Here is a 24514-nt window from a genome sequence, read left to right on the forward strand (position 1 = left end):
CTCCCCACCCACACACACCCCCCTCCCCACCCACACACACCACCCCTCCCCACCCACACACACCCCCCCTCCCCACCTCACACACACCCCCCTCCCCACCCACACACACCCCCTCCCCACCCACACACACCTCCCCACCCACACACACCCCCCTCCCCACCCACACACACCCCCCTCCCCACCCACACACACCCCCCTCCCCACCCACACACACCCCCCTCCCCACCCACACACACCCCCCTCCCCACCCACACACACCCCCCTCCCCACCCACACACACCCCCCTCCCCACCCACACACACCCCCCTCCCCACCCACACACACACCCCTCCCCACCCACACACACACCCCTCCCCACCCACACACACACCCATCCCCACCCACACCCCTCCCCACCCACACACACACACCCCTCCCCACCCACGGCATCTCCTGGGAGAGGCAAAAAAACAACGGGAAAGTTGTGTGTGTGTGAACCGTATCCTGTTACTGAGCGGGGAGGGGGTTTCTGTTTGCAGTGCCACATCTTGAAACACATATTTACAATGGATTACAGATTGGCTGCAGCAAAGCTCACTTATTGTTCTTACTTACTACCACTTGCTGTGACAGGGAGAGATTTTCCTCTGCCTTTGGCCGAGGGAATCGGCATTCTCCAGCACTTGGCGTATGCGAATCCCAGGCAAATTCCAGGCCCGTCCGTGTCAGCGGTGTCTCAGTGGGTAACACACTCGTCTCTGAGTCAGAAGGTTGTGGGTTCAAGTCCCACTCCAGAGACTTGAGCACATAAATCCAGGCTGACACTCTCAGTGCAGTGCCACATGTCTTTAGGATGAGACATTAAACCAAAGGCCCTTCTGCTCTCTGAAGTGGTGTAAAAGATTTCATGGCATTATTTCGAAGAAGAGCAGGGGAGTTATCCCCAGTGTCCTGGCCAATATTTATCCCTCAATCAACATAACAAAAACAGATTATCTGGTCATTATCACATTGCTGTTTGTGGGAGCTTGCTGTGCGTAACTTGTCTGCCACGTTTCCTGCATTACAACAGTGACCAGTGACTACACTTCAAAAGTACTTCATTGGATGTAAAGTGCTGTGTGACGTCCAGTGGTTGTGAAACACACTACATAAATGCAAGTCTTTCATTCTCAATCCTGCGGGACTTGCAGCAGGATTGGACCAGAAGGTCCGAGCAATTTCTGTATCTGCCACATCTGTGCCCTGTGAAATCAGGCCATGGATCACTGGTCACATGACTGCATGGGGCAACAGGCCATGGATCACTGGTCACATGACTGTTTGAGGAATATACTACGAGCTCGTGTCCCAACTGCAGCACTTCGGGGACACCGGAGAGCCATTTAGTAATGAGATATTGCACTTTCTTTTTCCATTCATTCTTGGGATGTGGACGTCACCGGCAAGGCCACATTTATATCCCATCGCATCCCCGAGAAGGTGGTTTTGGGTCTGCCCTTTGAACTATTGCAGGGCAATCTGATAGGCCACTTCAGGGGGAATGTTAAAAGTCAATCATGTTGGTGTGGGATTGGAGTCACATATAGGCCAGACCGGGTAAAGGGTGGCAGATTTCCTTCCCTAAAGGACATTAGTGAACCAGTTGAGGTTTTACAACAATCTGACAGCTTTTGGTTTCCAATTCAAATTCTCAAACTGTCCTGGCGAGATTTGAACTTGTGTTGTCTGGACGATCAGCCTAGGCCTCTGGATTACTAGTTTGATGAACGTAGCCACGACACTACCATTCCCAGTACAGGTTGAACCTCCCCCTATCCAGAACCCTCGGGACTTGGCATGTTCTGGATAAGGGATTTTTCCAGACGAGGGGAGGTCAGGTTAAATTGGATGGTACAGGTACTGAGCAAGGGGATTTTGGGGCTGGCTGGCTTGGGGCTTGGAGGGCGACAAAGAGATCATGGGTGGGGGGAGGTGGATCGTGGGGTCAGGCCGGCGATTGCGAGAGTCGGCAGCGAGGAAGGACTTCAATTTGTTCATGTCGGAGTTCTGCGCATGCGCCACCCAGTGGCCAGGAATGGTTCTGGACGATGGGTGGTTCTGGATAAGGGAGTTCTGGATAAGGGAGGTTCAACCTGTATGAAATTATCAGACAGAATGATGACAAGCATCACTGTCCTGATCATTTATTGCACATACGGACCGTTTACCGGAGATGGTCTACTTCGAACACAGCTAGGAGCAAGGTTCTTACTTAAGACGTAGGCACACAACCACCCTCCACTGCTGAACAGGCCTTGCAGCGAGCGGAAGATCACAAACCAGGTGTAGCTTGGGGAGAAGGCCAGCAGGAGACCCGACACCGAGGTGACAAAGATCGCAAACAGGAAGCAAGGCTTCCGGCCGAATCTACAGAAAACATGGTTTTAAGCAGGAGAAAGGAAAAAAATTACTTCAGTGTCAACATTTTAAAATCAAGTAGAAGACATTGACGGTGAGGCTGATACATACATGTCCGCTGTGTAGCCCATGATTACCATTCCCAGCATAAACCCCAGGTTCAGACAAGCTTGAGTCAGATCAACTTTCCAGGCATCAGCACACACCAGTTCAAACTGTACAAATTGTGGAGTTAGATAAACATCATTATTACTAAAAACATATTTAACATCACCAGCTGAATTTAACTTTGATCTTCCGCATAGTACCTCGGAGTTAATAAAAATATCTCCACATCTGACAAATAGACCAGGAAAAGGCCATTCAATCCATCACATCGAATTTTACAGCACAGCAAATGGCCATTGGGCCCAAGAGGTCTATGCCGGTGTTTATGCTCCACACGAGCCTCCTCCCACCTTACCTCATCTCACCCTAACCAAAGGCCCTTCTATTCCATTCTCCCTCCATTACTTATCTAGCATTCCTTTAAATGCATCAATGGCCTGTATGATCACCCTGAGGGTTGTGAGACTGCCAATAAGTTAACTTTGAAGACAATCTCTGGCCATCAAGCAAGAACTATCTGATATACATTAATGTTACAGGTGGGTTATGGATCCTGTATCTGATCACATTCAATCCTATGTTTAAGCAGATATCTGTCCACCACTTTGCTTTTCATTATTCCATCTATCACCCCGGCATGAAAACATGACTTCCAATTAATGATCTTACTTCAGCCTGATTATCACATCGCTCCATGGCCTCGCCCCTACCTATCTCTGTAATCTGCTCCAGCCCTACAATCCCGCCCCCCCAGCCCCCCGAGATGCCTGCGCTCCTCTAATTCTGTCCTCGAGCATCTCTGATTATAATTGCTCAACCATCGGTGGCCATGCCTTTTGCTGCCTGGGCCCTAAGCTCTGGAACTCCCTGTCTAAACCTCTCCGCCTCTCTATCACTCTTTCCTCCTTCAAGATGCTCCTTAAAATCTACCTCCGTGACCACGTCACCAGTGCTAATTTCTACTTATACGGCTCGGTGTCAACATTTTTAATCTCGTAATACTGCTGTAAAGTGCTTTGGGACGTTCCACTAGGTTAAAGGTGCTATATAAATATAAGTTGTTGTTATATATGTCAACTTGTATATACCTTGTATAGCCACCAGAGGGCTCAACCACTGGAGTCTCAAGGGATCCCACAATCCCTTGGGAGCATAGGTACTTAAGGAGGCCTCACAGGCTGCAGAGGCACTCTGGAGACTTGCAATAAAAGAACTAAGGTCACACATTACTTTGAGCTCACAGTATCCAGTCAGACTCTTTATTCATACATAATAACTGGCGACGAGATACAGGTGACGAACCCAATGATGCAGAGAACAGTGGGCATCCTAGAGAAATTCTCGGAAGCAGATGATTGGGAAACCTTCGTGGAGCGACTCAGCCAATATTTTGTGGCCAACGAGCTGGAAGGAGAAGCAAATGCTGCCAAACGAAGGGCGATTCTCCTCACCATCTGCGGGGTATCAATGTATGGCCTCATGAAAAATCTGCTTGCTCCAGTGAAACCCAGAGAAATCATACAATGATTTGTGCACACTGGTCCGGGAGCGTCTGAACCCGAAGGAAAGCGTTCTGATGGCGAGGTACCGGTTCTATACCTACAAAAGGTCTGAAGGCCAGGAAGTGGTGAGTTATGTCGACGAGCTAAGATGCATTGCAGTACATTGCAAATTTGAAAGACATTTGTAGCACATGCTCAGAGACTTTTTCATACTTGGCTTTGGCTGTGAAATGATGCTTCGCAAACTTTTGACTGTAGAGACCCCAACCTTGAGTAAGACCATAGCGATAGCCCACGCATTCATTGCCACCAGTGACAATACTAAGAAAATCTCTCAGCACACGAGTGCTGCTACAAGTACTGTGAACAAAGTGATGTTGTTTTCAAATCGCAATGTACAAGGCAGGCTCCACATGCCTGCAGCTGCACATCCACAGATGTCTCAGAGTTCACCATCAAGGGTGATGAATGTACGGCCATTAACACCTTGTTGGTGCTGCGGGGTGATCATCGTTTCCATTCATGCCACTTCAAAGGGTACATTTGCAAGGGCTGTAGAACAATGGGACACCTCCAATGTATGTGCAGGTGAGCTGCAAACCCTGCTAATCCTGCAAACCACCATGTTGCAGAGGAGGACAGATCCATGACGGATTACAACGAACCAAAGCCTCAGACCGAGGAGGCAGAGGTACATGGGGTGCACACATTTACCACAAAGTGTCCCCCGATAATGCTGAAGATTGAATTAAATGGACTCCCGGTGTCAATGGAGCTGGACACCGGCGCGAGCCAGTCCATTATGAGCAAAACGACTTTAGAAAAATTGTGGAGCAGCAAGGCCTCAAGGCCAGCCTTGACTCCCATTCACACGAAACCGAGAACTTACACAAAGGAACTGATTCCTGTAATCGGCAGTGCTACTGTAAAGGTCTCCTACGATGGAGCGGTGCACAAACTAACACTCTGGGTGATCCGGGCGATGGTCCCATGCTGCTCGGCAGGAGCTGGCTGGGAAAGATACACTGGAACTGGGACGATGTCCGAGTGCTCTCGCCCGCTGATGACACTTCGTGTGCCCAGGTCTTAAACAAGATCCCTTCACTGTTCGAATCAGGCATCGGGAAGTTCCAAGGAGCAAAAGTGCAGATCCACCTAATTCCGGGGGCGCGACTCATCCATCACAAGGAGAGAGCAGTACCGTACATGATGAGAGAAAGGGTAGAGATCGAACTAGACCGCTGCAAAGAGAGGGCATCATTTCGCCGATCGAATTCAACGAGTGGGTCAGTCAAATTGTTCCAGTCCTCAAGGGAGATGGCACCGTCAGAATCTGTGGTGAATACAAAGTAACTATCAATCGTTTCTCCCTGCAGGACCAATACCCACTACCAAAGGCTGACGACCTTTTTGCTACGCTGGCAGGAGGAAAGACTTTCACGAAGTTGGACTTGACCTCGGCCTACATAATGCAGGAGCTGGAGGAATCATCGAAGGGTCTCACCTGCATGCACAAAGGTCTCTTCATTTATAAGTGTTACCCGTTTGGAATTCGATCAGCGCGGCGATATTCCAGAGAAACATGGAAAGCTTACTGAAGTCAGTCCTGTGCACCGTGGTCTTCCAGGATGACATCTTGGTTACAGGTCGGGACACAGTCGAGCATCTGCAGAACCTGGAGGGGTTCTTAGTCAACTCAACCGCGTGGGGCTCAGATTAAAATGCTAGAAGTGCGTTTTCCTGGCGCCTGAAGTGGAGTTCCTGGGGAGGAGGATCGCGGCGGATGGTATCAGGCCACCGATTCGAAGACGGAGGCAATCGAGAACGTACCGAGGCCACAGAACGTGACGGAGCTGCGTTCGTTTCTAGGACTCCTGAAGTACTTTGGTAACTTCTTACCAGGTCTCAGCACACTTAGAACCACTGCACGCCTTACTGTTTAAAGAGGACAAATGGGGCAAAAGCCAAGAAAATGCCTTTGTAAAAGCTAGAAAATTGTTATGCTCAAACAAATTGCTTGTATTGTATGATCCATGTAAGTGTTTGCTACTAGCATGTGATGCGTCGTCATATGGCATCGGGTGTGTATTGCAACAAGCTAATGAATCTGGGAAACTGCAACCGGTTGCTTATGCATCCAGAAGTCTGTCTAATGCTGAGAGAACCTACAGCATGATTGAAAAAAAAGCATTAGCGTCTGTTTATGGGGTAAAGAAAATGCATCAATATCTGTTTGGGCTCAAATTTGAATTGGAAATGGAAACTGACCATAAGCCACTAATACACGTTTTTCAAGAGTAAGGGCATAAATACGAATGCATCAGCCCGCATCCAGAGATGGGTGTTCGCGTACAACTACGCCATCTGCCACAGGCCAGGCACAGATAACTATGCCGATGCTCTCAAGTAGGCTGCCATTGCCCACCACGGGGGTGGAAATGGCGCAGCCCGCAGATTGAGTCATGGTTATGGAAGCAGTCGAGAGTGAGTAATCACCCGTCACAGCCCAACAGATTAGAACCTGGACGAGCCAGGACCCCTTACTGTCCCTAGTAAAACATTGTGCGCTTCACGGGAGCTGGTCCAGTGTCCCAGTGGAAATGCAGGAAGAGATTAAGCTGTACCAGCGGCACAAAGATGAAATGTCTATACAGGCAGACTGCCTTCTGTGGGATAATCGGGTAGTGGTCCCCAAGAAGGACAGAGAAACTTTCATCAGTGATCTCCGCAGTACTCACCCAGGCATCGTAATGATGAAAGCGATAGCCAGATACTACGTGTGGTGGTCCGGTATCGATGCGGACTTAGAGTCCTGTGTGCACAGATGTAACACATGCTTGCAGTTAAGCAATGCACCCAAGGAGGCGCCGTTAAGTTTATGGTCTTGGCCCTCCAAACTGTGGTCCAGGGTCCATGTCGACTATGCAGGCCCGTTTTGGGGTCAGAATATGTGAATAGTGTAAGCTGTCCAGAACTGTTCCCTGTAGTATTTGTCTATTTACCACCACTTTCTGTTTCCAAGCTCGTGTGTGATTCCGTAGCTAATAAGCCATTAATTTCATGTCATTTTCCTCATAGACTCGGGGGCTAAACTTCATTATAGGCCTTCTAAAAAGTCAAGTTAGTCAAATATCCCAGTTTACCTTGTCTTTATTAGCCGAGGCATAGAATACACAAGCAGGGAGGTTGTGCTTGAACTTGTATAAAACACTAGTTAGGCCACAGCTAGATTACTGCGTGCAATTCTGGTCACCACATTACAGGAAAGATATGATTGCACTAGAGAGGGTACAGAGGAGATTTAAGAGAATGTTGCCTGGACTGGAGAATTTTAGTTATGAGGAAAGATTGGATAGGCTGGTGTTGTTTTCTTTGGAACAGAGGAGGCTGAGGGGAGACCTCATTGAGGTGTATCAAATTATGAGGGGCCTGGATAGAGTGGATAGGAAAGACTTATTTCCTTTAGCAGAGGGGTCAACAACCAAGGATGCATAGATTTAATGTAATTGGTAGGAGGTTTAGAGGGGATTTGAGGGGAAATTTCTTCATCCAGAGGATGGTGGGGGTCTGGAACTCACTGCCTGAAAGGGTGGTAGAGGCAGAATGACTCACCACATTTAAAGGGTACTTGGATGTGCACTTGAAGTGCTGTAACCTACAGGGTTACAGACCCAGAGGTGGAAAGTGGGATTAGGCTGGATAGCTCTTTATTGGCCGGCGCGGACAAGATGGGCCGAAATAGCCTCCTTCGGTGCTGTAAATTTCTATGATTCTATGATTCATCCACCAGTTTAGTAACCTCCTCAGATAATTCCAGTAGATTAGTGATGCATGGCTTAATGCTTCTAAAACTATGTTGATTATCCATTCTGGCCGTTGTGCTCTTTAGATTGATGTCTTTGGGTTTTGCACGGCCCTAATCACATTGTACCAGTGTCTGCCTGTTTTTGGCGAGCTGCAGCACCTGTGTGTGGCTGATGCCAGTTTCTAGAAGGTCCTTCTCTAGATTGCTTGGCCAGGCTTTTCTTGTCCTTCCACAATTCTCTTTTTCTGTACAGCTGCCATTTCAGTGCTTGGCGTGGCACGAGGCCAGAACCTTGCACTCTGAGCATGTCGCCTAGTTACACGCGGTAACGTTGCGTTGGCAGCCGGTTTGCTGGCCATTGCCTCTTTCTCTGTCTGATGCCCTTGTTTGTCACGTTATCTCTTCAGCTGATCCTCAGTCTCTTACAAAGACCTTTGGTAATGAAAGTGACAAGTTTCGCCACTGTGGCATTTGCCACCTTCCAGCTTTCAGTGTCCAATTGAATGATGGACAAGACATTGTTATAGATTGTTCTGATCCTTGATTTGAAGAATAATTTAATATTTCTCCAAATATTATGCAATTTGTTTAAAGCACTAAATGGTTTGCTGACTCTAGCTGATACCTCTTCCAATATTACACTTCCAGGGGTGAAGGGGTGAAGTGTTCAATGTTCTCCTGTGCCTCTCCTTTGAGCTTGTTGTTGCTCCTCTAATTCTGCCCTCTTGAGCATCCCTGATTATAATCACTCAACCATTTGTGGTCGTGCCTTAGGCTACCTGGGCCCCAAGCTCTGGAACTCCCTCCCTAAACCTCTCTGCCACTCTTTACTCCTTCAAGATGCTCCTTAAAACCTACCTCTTTGACCAAGCTTTTGGTCATCTGCCGTAATTTCTTCTTATGTGACTTGGTGTCTAATTTATTTGCTTTTCCTTATAACACTCCTGTGAAGCACCTCGGGACATTTTACTACGTTAAAGATGCTATATAAATACAAGTTGTTGTTGTTATTAGGGTCATCCATTAAACTGCAATAACCTCGGTTTTTCTCATGATAGAAATTTAGTCTGAAGGATCTTTGTTGAATCCAATAAAATGTGTTCTAATAAAACACAAAAAGTTAGTATGTAGGTACAGCAAGTAATCAGGGAGATAAATGGAATGTTGGCCTTTAGTGCAAGGGGGATAGATTATAAAAGCAGGGAAGTCCTGCTACAACTGTACAGGGTATTGGTGAGGCCACAGAGAGTACCGCGTACAGTTTTGGTCTCCGTATTTAAGGAAGGATATACTTGCATTGGAGGCTTTTCAGAGAAGGTTCACTAAGTTGATTCCGGAGATGAAGGGGTTGCCGTATGAGGAAAGGTTGAGTAGATTGGGCCTATATGCATTGGAGTTTAGAAGAATGAGAGGTGATCTTATATGTTTTGATAAGATAATGAGGGGGCTCGACAAGGTAGATGCAGAGAGGATGTTTCCCCACGTGGGGGAATCTAGAACTAGGAGGCATCGTTTCAGAATAAGGGGTCGCCTGTTTAAAACTGAGATGAGGAGGAATTTCTTCTCTCAGAGGGTCATGAATTTTTGGAATACTCATCCCCAGAGAGCTGTGGAGGCTGGGTCATTGAATATATTTAAGGTGGAGATAGACAGATTTTTGAGCGATAAGGGAATAAAGGATTATGGAGAGCGGGCAGGGAAGTGGAGCTGATCAGATCAGCCATGATCTTATTGAATGGCGGAGCAGGCTCAAGGGGCCAAATGGCCGACTCCTGCTCCTATTTCTTATGTTCTTATGTTCTTTTCTACAGAACTACCCTCATCAACCCTCTCTGTTACTTCATCAAAGAACTCAATCAGATTAGTCAGACACAATTTAACTTTAACAAATCTGTGCTGACTATCCCTTATTAACCCATGCTTCTCCAATTAATTTTGTCTTTGACGATGGTTTCTAGAAGTTTTCCCACCATTGATCATGGGACCGATTGGCCTGTAGTTGCCGGGTTTATTCCTCTCTTATTTTTTTGAACAGAGGTGCAGCATTTGCAGTCCTGCAGTCCTTCAGTCCTCTGGCATCACTCCTATATTCAAGGAGGAATGCAAGATTGTGGTCAGAGCCTCTGCTATCTCCAGCCTAGCTTCCCTTTCAAGACCGATGGATAGATTTTTGTTGGGTAAGGGTATAAAGTGATATGCAGCTAAGGGTTAGATGGAGCTAAAATAGAGGTCACTATGATCTAATAGAATAGTGGAGCAGGCTTTTGGGGCTGAATGGCCTCCTCCTGTTCCTATGTTCTGATATCCCCTATTTATCCTAAATATTAGCTGAGGCTTCACTGGCTTTCTTTTATTCATTTTCTTAATGTCCTTAGGCCATATCCCACTTCATCAAATAATTTGTTGTGTTTCTTCATAATGCGTATGTAACTATTACATACACTCGACACCATTTCCAACTCTGCCCTGAAATCTCCATTACAATTGTAATCCGTGGGCATGCTTTTTGTTTTTGGTTCTCTCACCAATTTGGCAAGTTATTTTACCAGCCGGCAGATCCAACAGTTCTATTGGTCTCACCCTCATTAACCTTGGCTAACGTCATCTCAAATATTCGTCACATTTGTTCATTTATCTAAAGACATTTTCTGGACATCGTCTTCAGAGGTGAAAACAAATTCAGAATATCTGTTTCATGTCAGCCATAGTAGCACTCTCGCCTCTGAGTCTGAAGGTTGTGGGTTCAAGTCCCACTCCAGGAACTTGAGCACAAAAATCTAGCCCGAGACTCCAGTGCAGTGCTGAGGGAGAGCTACACTGCTGCCTTTCAGTTGAAGCATTAAACCAAAGCCCCGTCTGCCCTCTCAGGTGGATGTAAAAGATCCCATGGCAGCAGGGGAGTTCTGCCCGGTGTCCTGGCCAATATTTATCCCTTGACCAACATAACAAAAACAGATTATCTGGTAATTATCACACTGCTGTTTGTGGGAGCTTGCTGTGCACCTATTGGCTGCCCCATTTCCCACATTACAGCAGTGACTACACTTTAAAAGTACTTAATTGGCTGTAAAGCCCTTTGGGGCGCCCCGAGTTCCTGAAAGCCGCTATATAAATCCAAGTTCTTTCTTTCTTTAAGTCATCAATCATTTCTTCGTCCTTATTAACAACTTCTTCCTAATGGAACCTTTGGCTACACTGGCCCCAGTTCCCCACCTCTTGCCTTCATGTGCACGTGTTTTTTCTTAGTTTAGTAAGACTATTGTGAATTTTTTACATTCTCCTTGGAGGTACCATGTCAGATGAGACGTTAAACCGAGGCCCGGTCTGCCCTCTCGGGTGGACGTAAACGATCCCAAGGCATTCTTTCGAAGAAGAGCAGGGGAGTTATCCCCGGTTTCCTGGTCAATATTTATCCCTCAATCAACATGAAAAAACAGATTATCTGGTCATTATCACATTGCTGTTTGTGGGAGTTTGCTGTGCGCAAATTGGCTGCTGCATTTCCTATATCACCAGAGACTACACTCCAAAAAAGTACTTCATTGGCTGGAAAGCGCTTTGGGACGTCCGGTGGTCGTGAAAGACACTTGTCAGTCTGTCTTTCCAATGAAGAAAATAACACGAGGAATCATTTTCAACTTGCTGCCGGAGCATAAAACTGGCATTGTGGGTCAGATACTCTCAATCAATGAAAGGAAAATTGGTCAGTTCCTATAACAGGCACCTAAAGTACAATGCCGGTTCTGTGCTCAGGCCGTAAGCTGAAATGACACCAGCCCCTCCATTTCAATGGATTGTCCTCATATATATTACTGGGCTGGTGCACTGAACAAAATCCTGTGCAAACTCCCATCCTTCCATTATCAATTCTTCCTCCGACCCACTGACTATCCCCTCACTTACTTTACTATCTCCTTTGAAATAAAATATCAGTACACTAAATTTTATTTTAATGCGGTGATCCGACAATGGCGTAAATATCTGCGGCGTGTCGGGGCCTTGAAAGGAGCGGCGAGCGTGGTAGTGTACCACTCCAGGGAGTAGCACTAGCTGGTGCAGGAGGGCGACAGCAATAAAGAGAGCAACTGGATTGGACGTCACCATAATCCAGGTCACTGATTGGAGCGTGGGCAGATACAGCAGGAGTGGCAAAGTTGGGGCGAAGGAGCGGCGAGAGATCGTGGAGCGACGCGATTGGAGCCCAGGAGAGGCGTGAGTTCGGGGCCAGAGGCCCAGGGGACGCACGAGCCAGCCCACACTGCAATATGTGTGCGCACTAGGTCCGTGCAGCAGAACTGGTCTCCAGTCGTCTTGGTTAACCCTTGCCACTGGACCAAGACCAAGCTCTGTCAAGCCCGTGTGGTGGCTGGTATGCAACGACCACCACACATTAAAAAAATCCACGCACAGGCATCTTCCACCCTTCAAGATGTAGCTCAGGATTTTGAATATTAGATCCTTCATTGAAACACCTGTGAACTCAGCCCTTTTTGGCGTGGAAGCAAGTCATACTCGCCTCGAGGGACCGCCTAAGAAGACGATGACAAGTGTTGAACCCGACCTTTCACCACCACCGGTTTGGAATTCCGTCGCACCAACTGCACAAAGTAATTAGTTGTAGGTCAAGCACTTTGAGGCATTCCTGACAGACTTGAGAAGGATCAGTATAAATGCAAGTGAGGAACATGGCAACAGGAGAAGGCCATTCAGCCCCTCAACCCTGGTCCGCCACTCAATTAGATCATGGCGGATCGATAAGTGATCTCCATCCACCCACCTGGGTTTCATATCTCTCGATACCCTTACCCAACAAAAATCTAGTGATCTCAGTTTTGACATTTTCAATTGAGCCCTCTAGCCTCAACAGCTTTTTTGGGGAGAGAGTTCCAGATTTGCAATACTCTTTGTGAAGAAGTGCTTCCTGACATCACCCCTGAACAGTCCCGCTCTAATTTTATCCCCCTTGTTCTGGACTCCTCCCACCAGAGGAAAGAGTTTGTTCCAGCTACCTTATCAAGGCCTTTAATCATCTTAAACACCTCAATCAGATCAGCCCTGAATCGTCTATACTCGAGGGAACACACGCCTCGTCTGTGCAAGCTGTCCTCATCATTTAACCCCGTTAGCCCCGGTATTATTCCAGTGAATTCCTTATATTGTATTTGCAGTTCCCCCTTTCTTCAATAAGGCTGAAGGTGGGGAGGTTGAAACAGTGATGATATTGTACGTGGGACCAAGAGCTGGTGCCCCGAGGAGCTGAGGAAGGACTATGAAGGTATGGGGAGTATTTCCTTCCCTGTTTTCAGTTCCCAATGGCACATGCATTCCAAATAAATGTATATATTATTTGCATGGTTTGAGCTGAAGATTTTGCTTCCGATCTGGTTGTGTGGACAGAGTTATTCTTCAATAAGTAACGGCCATTATTCTACATACTTTATTAATTATTGAGACATTGCACTCAAGCATCCTGTTCATTCCCTCCAGATAAGCATGGAGTCGATGAAGATATCAAAGCCTTCTCATTGCTTGCTTTAAACCTATCTCACACCTTCAGAATCCTTCCTCGCTTCCTGGGGCCATTTACCCATGATATCATTTGCCCCACCGCAATGCAATCACTGCTCAAATTCCTACCACTTTAATAGCACAACAATAACAATGTGCATTTATATAGTGCCTATAACATAGTAAAAATATTAGCACAGGTGACCAAGAGCTTGGTCAAAGAAATAGGTTTTAAGGAGTGTCTTAAAGGAGGACAGAGAGATGGAGAGACGGAGAGGTTTAGGGAAGGAGTTCCAGGGTTCAAGGCCGAGCCAGCTGAAGGCACAGCCACCGATGGCAGATTGAAGAAAAGCAGGGATGTGCAAGAGGACAGAATTAGAGGGGCGCAGACATCTTGGGGGGAGGGGGAGGGGCTTGTGGGGCTGGAGGAGATTACAGAGATAGGGAGGGGCGAGGCCATGGGGGGATTTGAACATAAGTTTAAGAACTTTTATATCGAGGCGTTGCCGGACCGGGAGCCAATGTAAATCAGCGAGTACAGGGGTGATAGGTGAGTGGGACTCGCTGAGAGTTAGGACACGGGCTGCAGGGTTTTGGAAGAGTGCGTGCTTATGGAGCTCGCAGTTTGACACAGTCACCATCACTGTGTGAGGATGCAAATTATACACTGTTTTTAATAATATTACAACAAACTCTCAGACGTTGCATCAGAGTATTCAATGTAGTTCAGTTTTAATCACTAAATATTATACAACCCAAAGACAAATACCTAGTGTCAGCTATGACATTTCTGTCCCAACGCTAAGACTTGAGATGCTTGCACTCGGCAGAAGAATGCGAGAAAGAATAGAAGAAGAATAGAAGAAGAATAGGCCATTCCGACCAGTCAAGCCTTTACTGCCACAGATCATGTACATTCTATCTCATCATGGGCTCTATCTACCTTGCCTATTTAATCTTCAGAGGAACAGTTCTACATAAATACTTGTCAATCCCCCAAAACAATTCAGCAAAATTCAATACATCTGTCCATCCACTGATCGCCATTGGCTCAGTGCGTAACACTGGTGGGCACGCTTCGGAGTTAGAGGGTTGTGGGTTCAAGTCCCACTCCAGGGACTTGAGCACAAAAATCTAGGCTGAGACTCCAGTGCAGTGCTGAGGGAGTGCTGCACTGTCCGAGCTCTGCCCTCTCAGGTGGTTGTAAAAGATCCCATGGCACTATTTCAAAGCAGCGTAGGGGGAGTTCTCCCAGTGCCCTGGCCAATAATTACCCCTCAATCAAAGTCACTAACGAAAACAGATGATCTGGTCATTATCACATTGCTGTTTGTGGGAGCTTGCTGTCTGCGTTTGCTACATTGCAACAGTGACTACACTTTAAAACATGCTTAACTGGCTGTAAAGCGCTTTGGGACCTCCTAAGGTTGTGAAAAACATTGTATAAATACAACCTGATGGGCAGGCCACTATTATGTATTTATGCAAAAAGATACATTAGTACCTGTTTGGTCTTCGTTTTGAACTCGAAACGGATCACAAGCCACTCATTTCATTGTTTTCGGAAAACTAAGGTATCGATACCAATGCATCGTCCCGTATCCAGAGGTGGGCGTTGACATTGTCTGCCTATGATTATGTTATTCGTCATAGACCTGGCACTTAGGATTGTGCCGATGCACTAAGTCGTCTGCCGTTGCGCAAACCCGAGGTGGAGATGCCTCAACCTGCAGATCTACTGTTAGTAATGGATGTTTTTGAGAATGGAGGAACATCCGTCACTGCTCAACAAGTTAGGATCTGGACCAGCCATGACCCTATTTTATCGGTTGTGAAACGTTGTGTCCTCAGTGGTGATTGGTCTGCAATACCTATGGAAATGTGTGATGAGACCAAACCTTACAACCGTCGCAAAGATGAACTGTCTGTTCAGTCAGACTGTTTACTGTGGGGTAATCGTGTAATCATGCCTAAGAAAGGCAGCGAAAAATTTGTACATGAACTACATAGCACTCATCCTGGTATTGTCATGATGAAAGCCATTGCTAGGGCTCATGTATGGTGGCCTGGAATTGACTGATCTGGAATCGTGCGTGCATCAGTGCAATACTTGCATGCAGCTAAGTAAAGTACCAGCGAAATCTCCGCTGAGTCTTTGGTCGTGGCCATCCAAACCATGGTGGAGGATCCACATCGATTTTGCGGGCCCTTTCCTGGGAAAGATGTTTTTTGTTGTGGTGGATGCATATTGTGTCATGTATCTTACATTATTATATATAACTGTATCCTAACAAGCTATACATGACTGTAAAAGATATGACTTGTAACCACCAACATACCTTACCACCAGGGGTGCACTTGCAAGAGAGAGGTATATAAGGAGAGGTTTCAGGCAAGTGCAGTATTTCAGAGCCGTGAAATAAAGGTGCAGGTCCAGAGTGACCTTGACTTCACTACATGCCTCATTTGAATCTGTACTGAGTGGACAGGACTTTACATATTCAAAGCGGATAGAGTGTATTATGTCATCCAGTACATCTACAGCTACTATTGAGAGCCTTCGTGTCATGTTTGCTACTCATGGTTTGCCTGACATTGTTGTGAGCGACAACAAATCTTGCTTCAAAAGTCTGGAGTTTCAAGCGTTCATGAAACTCAATGGTATTAAACGTGTGAGGTCAGCCCCATTCAAACCTGCTTTCTAATGGTCAAGCAGAGCGTGCTGCTCAAACGACCAAGCAGAGTACGAAATGTGTAACTCAGGGTTCACTGCAGACTCGCTTGTCCTGTATACTGCTCAGTTACAGGACCAGACCTCGTACAGGTCTCCCCTGCTGAACTACTGATGGAGAAATCTCAAGATCAAGCTCTCTCTTTAGCCCGATTTGAATGATCGTGCTGAAAACAAACGTCATAGTCAGCAAGGGTGTCATGATCATGCAGATGTGTCATGTGATATGTCTGTTAATGATCCGGTTTATGTACTGAACTATGGTCAAGGTAACAAGTGGATCACCGGCACTGTTACAGCCAAGGAGGGTAACAGAGTGTTTATTGTCATGCTCAAGAATGGGCAAACGTGCAGGAAACATGTTGATCAGCTAAAACTGCGCCACACGGATGAACTGGAACCGCTTGAGGAAGATGCAGTCAGTGACCAACCAACCAATGTTCATTCATCAGAGGACTTTGCTGTCATTATTGAAACTGGACCTCCAGTCCCTGATGTGGTCATTACCACTCCCATCAGATCGGTTACTCAGCCTTCAGTCACAACTGACTCAGACGCTCACCTAGAACTGAAGTTGAACTGAGACGATCAACTCATGAGTGGAAAGTCCCAGACCGTCTTAATTTGTAAAAAGACTGATATTAAGATCTTAAAAGGGTCTGCTGTTATGTATTTATGCTTGGGGTCACCAGACACCATGGGGTGCCACTGTCGGAGGTCATCGGGCTGTATCGGCGCGTGCGCGATCACTGGTATATAAGCGCAGGTACCTTGTCACGCGGGTTACTTTGGGCACGAATAAAGTTGGATCAGGTTTACACCTGAGGCAGTTTACAGTAATAAGTCTCGAGTCATTACATTCATTACAGCCACATTGTCCGCATGCCAGACATGAGACTCCCAAAGCAAGCGCTCTACTCGGAACTCCTTCACGGCAAACGAGCCAAAGGTGGGCAGAGGAAAGGTTACAAGGACACTCTCAAAGCCTCCCTGATAAAGTGCAACATCTCCACTGACACCTGGGAGTCCCTGGCCAAAGACCGCCCTAAGTGGAGGAAGTGTATCCGGGAGGGCGCTGAGCACCTCGAGTCTCATCGCCGAGAGCATGCAGAAATCAAGCGCAGCCAGCGGAAAGAGCGTGCGGCAAACCTGTCCCACCCTCCCTTACCCTCAATGACTATCTGTCCCACCTGTGACAAGGACTGTGGTTCTCGTATTGGACTGTTCAGCCACCTAAGAGTGGAAGCAAGTCTTCCTTGATTCCGAGGGACTGCCTATGACGATGATAAATACAAATCTATCTTTCACTGTTGGGTCGTAGAATTCTGCTGTAAGACAAGGTTGATCTCTGACCAAAAATACAACCTACCTCTGTCACAATACTGGGGAAAGAGCCGTTTGCAAAAACCCACCCATCCCGGCACGTGGTCAGTGGCAGATCTCGGGAAGCATTCTGGACCAACGGCAGTGGGTTTTCACAGCTGCCTGAAGAGGAATTCCAGTCCACATCGTACCTCTGGCACTGACTGTAGGAGGAGCTGCCGGGTCGCCCCACGGGCAACGTGTAATTCTTCTCCTGTTCCAGAGACCAGTTGCACTTATCCCTCAGTCCCATCACCCCAGGACTCCTGCACCAGTGGTCGGGAGTAACGGCTAAAAACACAAATCCCACGTACAGGTAGGAGTACATCGCCGAGGTCAGGTAAATCAGGAAGAAAATCATCTTTTGATACGGTCCGAAGCCTCCTACTGCCACTAAAACATCATCGAAAGTCGCCATTGCAAAGGAGGGCCTCCTGCCACACCTCAATAGAAGGGGCTTCTGATGGGGTGGCTTGTAGACGCATAGATCTGTTTACCTGCAGGTTATGAGCAGCCTTTTATTCCAGCAAATGACTGGAGAGCAAAGGTCTACAAATTAACAGTGTAAATCGGTGGTTTATCCGAGTTAATAAGTAAGTGGACAAGCTACTCGTCACATCAGGATGGAGACAGTTCATGTAAGGCTTGGAAACAAATGAAGAGCCAATCATTTTTCCATATTACATCAACATAAAAGCAATATGGTAACAATTCAAAATAAATCCAGCATGCTTTGATGAATTACTTGCTTTTGACTCTAATTTCTCAGTAATTAGTGCAATGCTGAGGGAGTGCTGAACTGTCGGAGGTGCCGTCTTTCAGATAAAACTGTAAACCGAGGCACCATCTGCTCTCTCAGCTGGATGTAAAAGATCCCGCGGCACTATTCGAAGAAGAGCAGGGGACTTCTGGCCAATATTTGACCCTCAACCAACACTGAAAGATAGGCGATTTGATCATTAATATAAAAGCAAAACAGCAGATGCTGGAATCTGAAATAAAAACAGAAAATGCTGGAAATCTCAGCGGGTCAGGCAGCATCTGTGGAGAGAGAAAAACAAAGTTAACCTTTCAGGTCGAAGACCCTTGGCCAGTTCGGACTAAGGGTCATCTCTCTCCACAGATGTTGCCGGACTGCTGAGATTCCCAGTATTTTCTGTTTTTATTTATGATCTGATCATTATCTCATTGCTGTCTGTGGGACCTTGCTGTGCGCAAATTGGCTGTCACTTCTCTCTACAATACAGCGCTTTGGGATATCGCGAGTTTATGAATGGTGCTGTATAAATACAAGTCTTTCTATAGCAGATGAATGACATGTTCAGTGAAGCAAGCTTCCGAAGTGAATCTGGGACTTCCCCTAGGGTGCCAATCCCGTCCACCTCCCTTGCCCCGTTTAAGATTCAGCAAAAGGTGACAACTCTGCCTGGGCGATGGCATCGGGTGACAATGTCCGTGCATCCGTAACCAACGCAGCACCACGACACAGAGTAAAACATCAATTCAAACCTTCTGAACATACTTTGGGAATTAAAACCTGCTGTATGAATAGATTGTGTACTGGGGACCAGTGAGTTATGGGAAAGAAACCATTATCGCTGTGACCAGTTTGTTCTTCAATGCCTCTTGGTGGTGTATTGTTCATACATCTCCGGTTCCCAATGTACACTTGGAAACATAAACTGTGGAGGCGGGAGGGATTCGCTTCACTGATCTTGGACAGATACACTGCATTGCAACACTAAGATTAGATTGGCTGATTAAATGATCAAATCAAAGGTCAATCTCCCAGCTGACCCACAGTTAAGACGTTCCAAAGAAAGGGTCCAACTTTCACAGACTTTACCCTGAAGATAATGTCCTTTACGCTTTTCATTTTAATGTCAATGAATGAGTTTCACATAAATGCAAAACACACCCTGAAATAAAAAGAGAAAATGCTGCAAATAAATAATCAGGTCAGGCAGCAACTGCGGCGAGAGAAACCAAGTTAACCTTTCAGGTTTTTCTGAGGAAAGGTCACACGCTAACTCGCTTTCTCTCTCTCCACAGATGTTGCCTGACCTACTGAGCGTTTCCAGCATTTTCTGTTTTCATTTCAGATTTCTAGCGCCCGCAGTATTCTGCTTTTGCATTAACTCTTCAGGTCGATGACCTTTCATCAGAACTGGAAGATATTAGGAGATGAACAGCTTTTAACCAATTACAGAGCCAGGAAAAAGGGAGGGGCGGGGAAAGGTCTATGATGGGAGACGGGCAGCACGTTAAGGCCGTGAAATGCTGAGCCAACCAATCATATTAATGAGCAGGCAGCAGGAATTTTGCGTGCTGCCTGCGCCACTTTGAACGGGCTCAAGTCCCTGGAGTGGGACTTGAACCCACAACCTTCTGACTCACAGTCCATCTTGTTACCTACCCCTTGAAACCCTTACTGAACAATCCATCGTTCTCAGTATTCAATTGACGCCCCCCCCCCGCCCTAGCCTCGACAACTTTTTGGGGGAGGGCGATCCAGTTTTCCACCACCGTAATGTGAACACAATTGTCCGGAGTTTGAAAGTTAAAAATTACACGGCCAGATTTTTTGGCTCGCAGTTCGCAAGACATTTGGATAAGTGTCAAAGTTAATTATTTTAAGTCAGTGATCTTTTAAAATTAAAAAGCAAATGGTATATTGGCCTTTATTTCAATAGAATTTGAGTATAAGAGTAAAGACGTCTTATTGAAATTATATAGGACTCTGGTGAGACAACATCATCATCATCATCATAGCGGTCCCTCGAAGCGAGGATGACTTGCTCCCACGCCAAAAAAGCATGAGTTCATAGGTGTTTCAATGAAGGACCTAATATTCCAGATCCCGAACTATATCCTGAAGGGTGGAAGATGTCTGTACATGGATATTTTGCGAACACCAGCGACAGGTCGGGTCCATTACAGGAACGGAGGTGGGTGGCTCAGGAGCAGCATGGAGACATGTCACTTCAGGGAGCAGTGTGAGCTGGTGCAGGAGGGTGATGGCAGCGAAGAGTGACGTCATCAAGGTCCAGGTCATTGATTGGAGCTTGGGCAGATACAGCAGGAGCAGCGAGAGACTGTGAAGGGACGTGATCGGGGCCTAGGAGATGAGAGAGTTCGGAGCCAGAGGCCCAGGGGCTGCACGGGCCAGCCCACACTGCGATATGTGTGCGCACTAGATCCGTGCAGCAGAGCTGGTCTACAGTCGTCTTGGATAACACTTGCCACTGAACCCACACCTGGAGTATTGTATACAGGTTGGGTCTCCTTACCTAAGGAAGGATATACTTACCATTGAGAGTGCAACAAAGTTCACCAGACTGATTCCTCGGATGGGGGGATTGACCTATGAGAAGAGATTGAGCAGACTAGACCTATATTCTGTAGAGTTCAGAAGAATGAGAGGTGATCTCAATGAAACATACAAAATGATTACAGGGCTTGACAGGGTAGATGCAGGGAGGATGTTTCCCCTGGCTGGGGAGCAGAGAACCGAGGCTCAGAATAAGGGGTCGGCCAGTTAGGACTTAGATGAGGAGAAATTTCTTCACTCAGAGGGTGGTGAATCTTTGGAATTCTCTATCCCAGAAGGCTGTGGAGGCTCAGTCATTGAGTGTATTCAAGACAGAGATCGATAGATTCTTGGATATTAAGGGAATCAAGGGATATGGGGACAGTGCAGGAAAATGGAGTTGAGGTAGAAGATCAGCCATGATCTCATTGAATGGCGGAGCAGGCTTGAGGGGCCGAATGGCCCACTCCTGCTCCTAATTCTTTAGCTATGTTCTTAATTACTTTCCTCAGTCTCAGTATGAAATCCGTTAGGAGCAATATGTACTGATACGGAGGCTGAAATCCGTCCTGTTGATAGTCTGTCCGCCCATTGACAAAACAAAGGGCCTTACTTTGTGATTATGATGTCTTTTTCTTCAGAAGGACTGAGAGAAGGAATTTACTCTCAATTTGTGATCATACTTCCTTCCACACCTCTAGCTTATTTGAGAAAAATACCTGTAATATGTTTTTATACCTCATAATTGTGAAAGTGCAGCAATAAAATCCTGGCATTTACATTGGCGCTGATCACTGCCTCGAGCTGCCAGCTCTGGTGGAGCGTGTTCCCGGTGGTTCTGTCACATGACCCCGCCTCCGACTGCCCCACCCCCAGTCTCACCATTGACCACCCAATATGCCCATCTTCACGGTGCGCCATCTTCCCACCCCAGTTGGAAACCTTCGCTAGCCTGTCGGATGATTCTTGGCTGTCATTCAAACAGCCTTCCCCCCCCCCCCCCCCCCACCCCGCCCATCTCCAATACTTTCATAACTCATTAACAAACGTGGTCAAATAAAATGAAAATAAAACCCATTTCTCTAAATCCTGGGTTACAGCTTGCTGGAGATTAATATTTAACTCCTGTCGGCTCCCCATCAGTAACTGGCCATAAAGGCACAGCACTCTGCCTGTACATCATCGCTTCATTTAATAAAGAAAGAAAGACTTGCATTTATATAGCGCCTTTCACAACCACTCAAAATCTCAAAGCACTTTACAGCCAATGAAGTATATTTGGTGTGTAGTCACTGTTGTAATGTGGGAAACGCAGCAGTTAATTTGCACACAGCAAGCTCCCATCAAACACCCAGGGCAGGTACAGCATGGGTTAGATACAGAGTAAAGCTCCCTCTACACTGTCCCATCAAACTCTCCCATGTTTGGTACAGTACGAGTTAGATACAGAGTAAAGCTCCCCCTACACTGATCCCTCAAACACTCCCAGTGCAGGTACAGCACGGTGTTAGATACAGAGTAAAGATCCCTCTACACTGTCCCATCAAACTCTCCCATGTTTGGTACAGTACGAGTTAGATACAGAGTAAAGCTCCCCCTACACTGATCCCTCAAACACTCCCAGTGCAGGTACAGCACGGTGTTAGATACAGAGTAAAGATCCCCCTACACTGTCCCATCAAACTCTCCCATGTTTGGTACAGTACGAGTTAGATAGAGTAAAGCTCCCCCTACACTGATCCCTCAAACACTCCCAGTGCAGGTACAGCACGGTGTTAGATACAGAGTAAAGATCCCCCTACACTGTCCCATCAAACTCTCCCATGTTTGGTACAGTACGAGTTAGATAGAGTAAAGCTCCCCCTACACTGATCCCTCAAACACTCCCAGTGCAGGTACAGCACGGTGTTAGATACAGAGTAAAGATCCCCCTACACTGTCCCATCAAACTCTCCCATGTTTGGTACAGTACGAGTTAGATAGAGTAAAGCTCCCCCTACACTGATCCCTCAAACACTCCCAGTGCAGGTACAGCACGGTGTTAGATACAGAGTAAAGATCCCCCTACACTGTCCCATCAAACTCTCCCAGGGCAGGTACAGCACGGTGTTAGATACAGAGTAAAGATCCCTCTACACTGTCCCATCAAACACTCCCAGGGCAGGTACAGCACGTGTAATTTAAGGCCCATCAATCCAGGGTCTCCTCTGCTGAATTATATCAAACCCGTTGTCTCGATGTTTAATCCGGTCTCACTCCTGACCACAGAAATTGCATTAATCAATGATGTCCCCACCTGCCCCAGGCTGGCGCCCTGTTCTCCCGCCCAAGCAATCCCAAAGCTTTCTTTTAAACCATTTTAGTTCCTGGCCTCTTTCTGTGTCTTTGGTGAAAATGTGTAAACCTTACAGGCACCCGTCACTGGAGCCTGACCCAGTAGCCCTTCAAGGGACCCCACCACGGCAATGGGTATGGAACCCACACAGTATAGGGGCAAATAAACGGAATGGAGAAAGACACTTCGGTTTTCACCTAATTAACCCACACACCTCCTGAGGAAAGAATCAGAGAGTTACCCATGTCTACTCTTCCAGGTTGCTATGACGACTGCGATGATTGAATTGTCTGTCAGATTGGTAATGTCAATGCTGGGCTTTGTACTTGTGAGCCTCTTGGGGTCCAGAGTGATCATTGCTCTCCACACAACAGGCGAAAGTGATGCATGCCACGTGAATAGCACCCTGTGCAAGGTCGGACAAGTCTGATTAAATACACAGCGTCTCTGTCGATGTGCCTCCATAAATGGGGACCGCGACAGGGATATAAGATGCCCCATTATTGGGGACCAATCTGTAATGGACTGTGGGAGGGGCGCAAGGCACATGTGACATGCTTGTTTCAGGCAATGATTGTGTCCACATTCCGGTTCATAACCTTACGTCAGGGAAGACTGGTCTTCTGGGACTTGTGCCAACAGTGTCGAGTGGCCAGCCAGCGCTTTTCACATAATGGCTTTATATGGTGCAGTGATGGAGGGACAGAATGCCAGGGAGTATCCTGAGAGTATTAGGCAGTCCCTCCTATCAAGGATGACCCACTTCCACACCAAAAAGGGATGAGTTCTCAGGTGTTTCAATGAGGTACCTGATATTCCAGGTCCCGAACTACATCCTGAAGGGTGGAAGATGCCTGTGCGTGGATTTTTTGAACGTGTGGTGGCCATTGCACACCAGCCACCACACGGGCTCGACAGAGCTAGGTCTTGGTCCAGTGGCAAGGGTTAACCAGGATGGCTGGAGACAAGCTCTGCTGCACAGACCTAGTGCGCACACATATCATAGTGCAGACTGGGCCGTGCTGCCCCTGGGCCCTCGCCTCTTCTGGCCCCGATCACAGCGCTCCTGGGCCCCGATCTCTCACTGCTCCTCCGCCCCAATCAAAAATGGAGCAGTCAGAAACAGGACATCAATTAGTCTCCTCTTATCTTGGAGACATCAAATATCGACACACTATTATTTGAAATATCAAAATATTAACTCCAGCCTAGTTGAAGGGTTATTAACATCAGCAGAAACAAACACCAATTAGCAGAATGAACACAATTCAGTAGGATGTGAACAACAGTAGAATCTAAACCCTGCAATCGCTTATGAACTCGCTGGTGTCTCAGCAGGGTGAATGACAGAGAATCCCTTCCCACACTCAAACCCTGCTCTGAGTGTTGGAAGGGATTCACTCAGTCATCCAACCTGCTGAGACACCAGCGAGTTCAATCTGAGGAGAGGCCGTTCACCTGCTCTGAGTGTGAA

At 46.9% G+C, this 24514-nt stretch overlaps 1 protein-coding gene across 1 annotated transcript in view; it reads right to left on the reverse strand.

The window, feature by feature from the left end:
• The window catches only part of LOC139272719 (solute carrier family 22 member 2-like), a 45997-nt gene extending 28184 nt beyond the window's left edge, over window positions 1-17813 (reverse strand). The window contains exons 1-3 of the mRNA XM_070888815.1: window positions 17403-17813; window positions 2491-2594; window positions 2234-2388 (exon numbers count right to left, since the gene is read on the reverse strand). Coding sequence (XP_070744916.1) covers window positions 2234-2388; window positions 2491-2594; window positions 17403-17813 — 670 coding nt within the window. The remainder of the gene's footprint in view (window positions 1-2233; window positions 2389-2490; window positions 2595-17402) is intronic.
• Between the last annotated feature and the right edge of the window lie 6701 nt (window positions 17814-24514).

This window comes from Pristiophorus japonicus, chromosome 9 (genome assembly GCF_044704955.1).
Source record: "Pristiophorus japonicus isolate sPriJap1 chromosome 9, sPriJap1.hap1, whole genome shotgun sequence".
In the NCBI taxonomy this organism is placed as follows: domain Eukaryota; kingdom Metazoa; phylum Chordata; class Chondrichthyes; family Pristiophoridae; genus Pristiophorus; species Pristiophorus japonicus.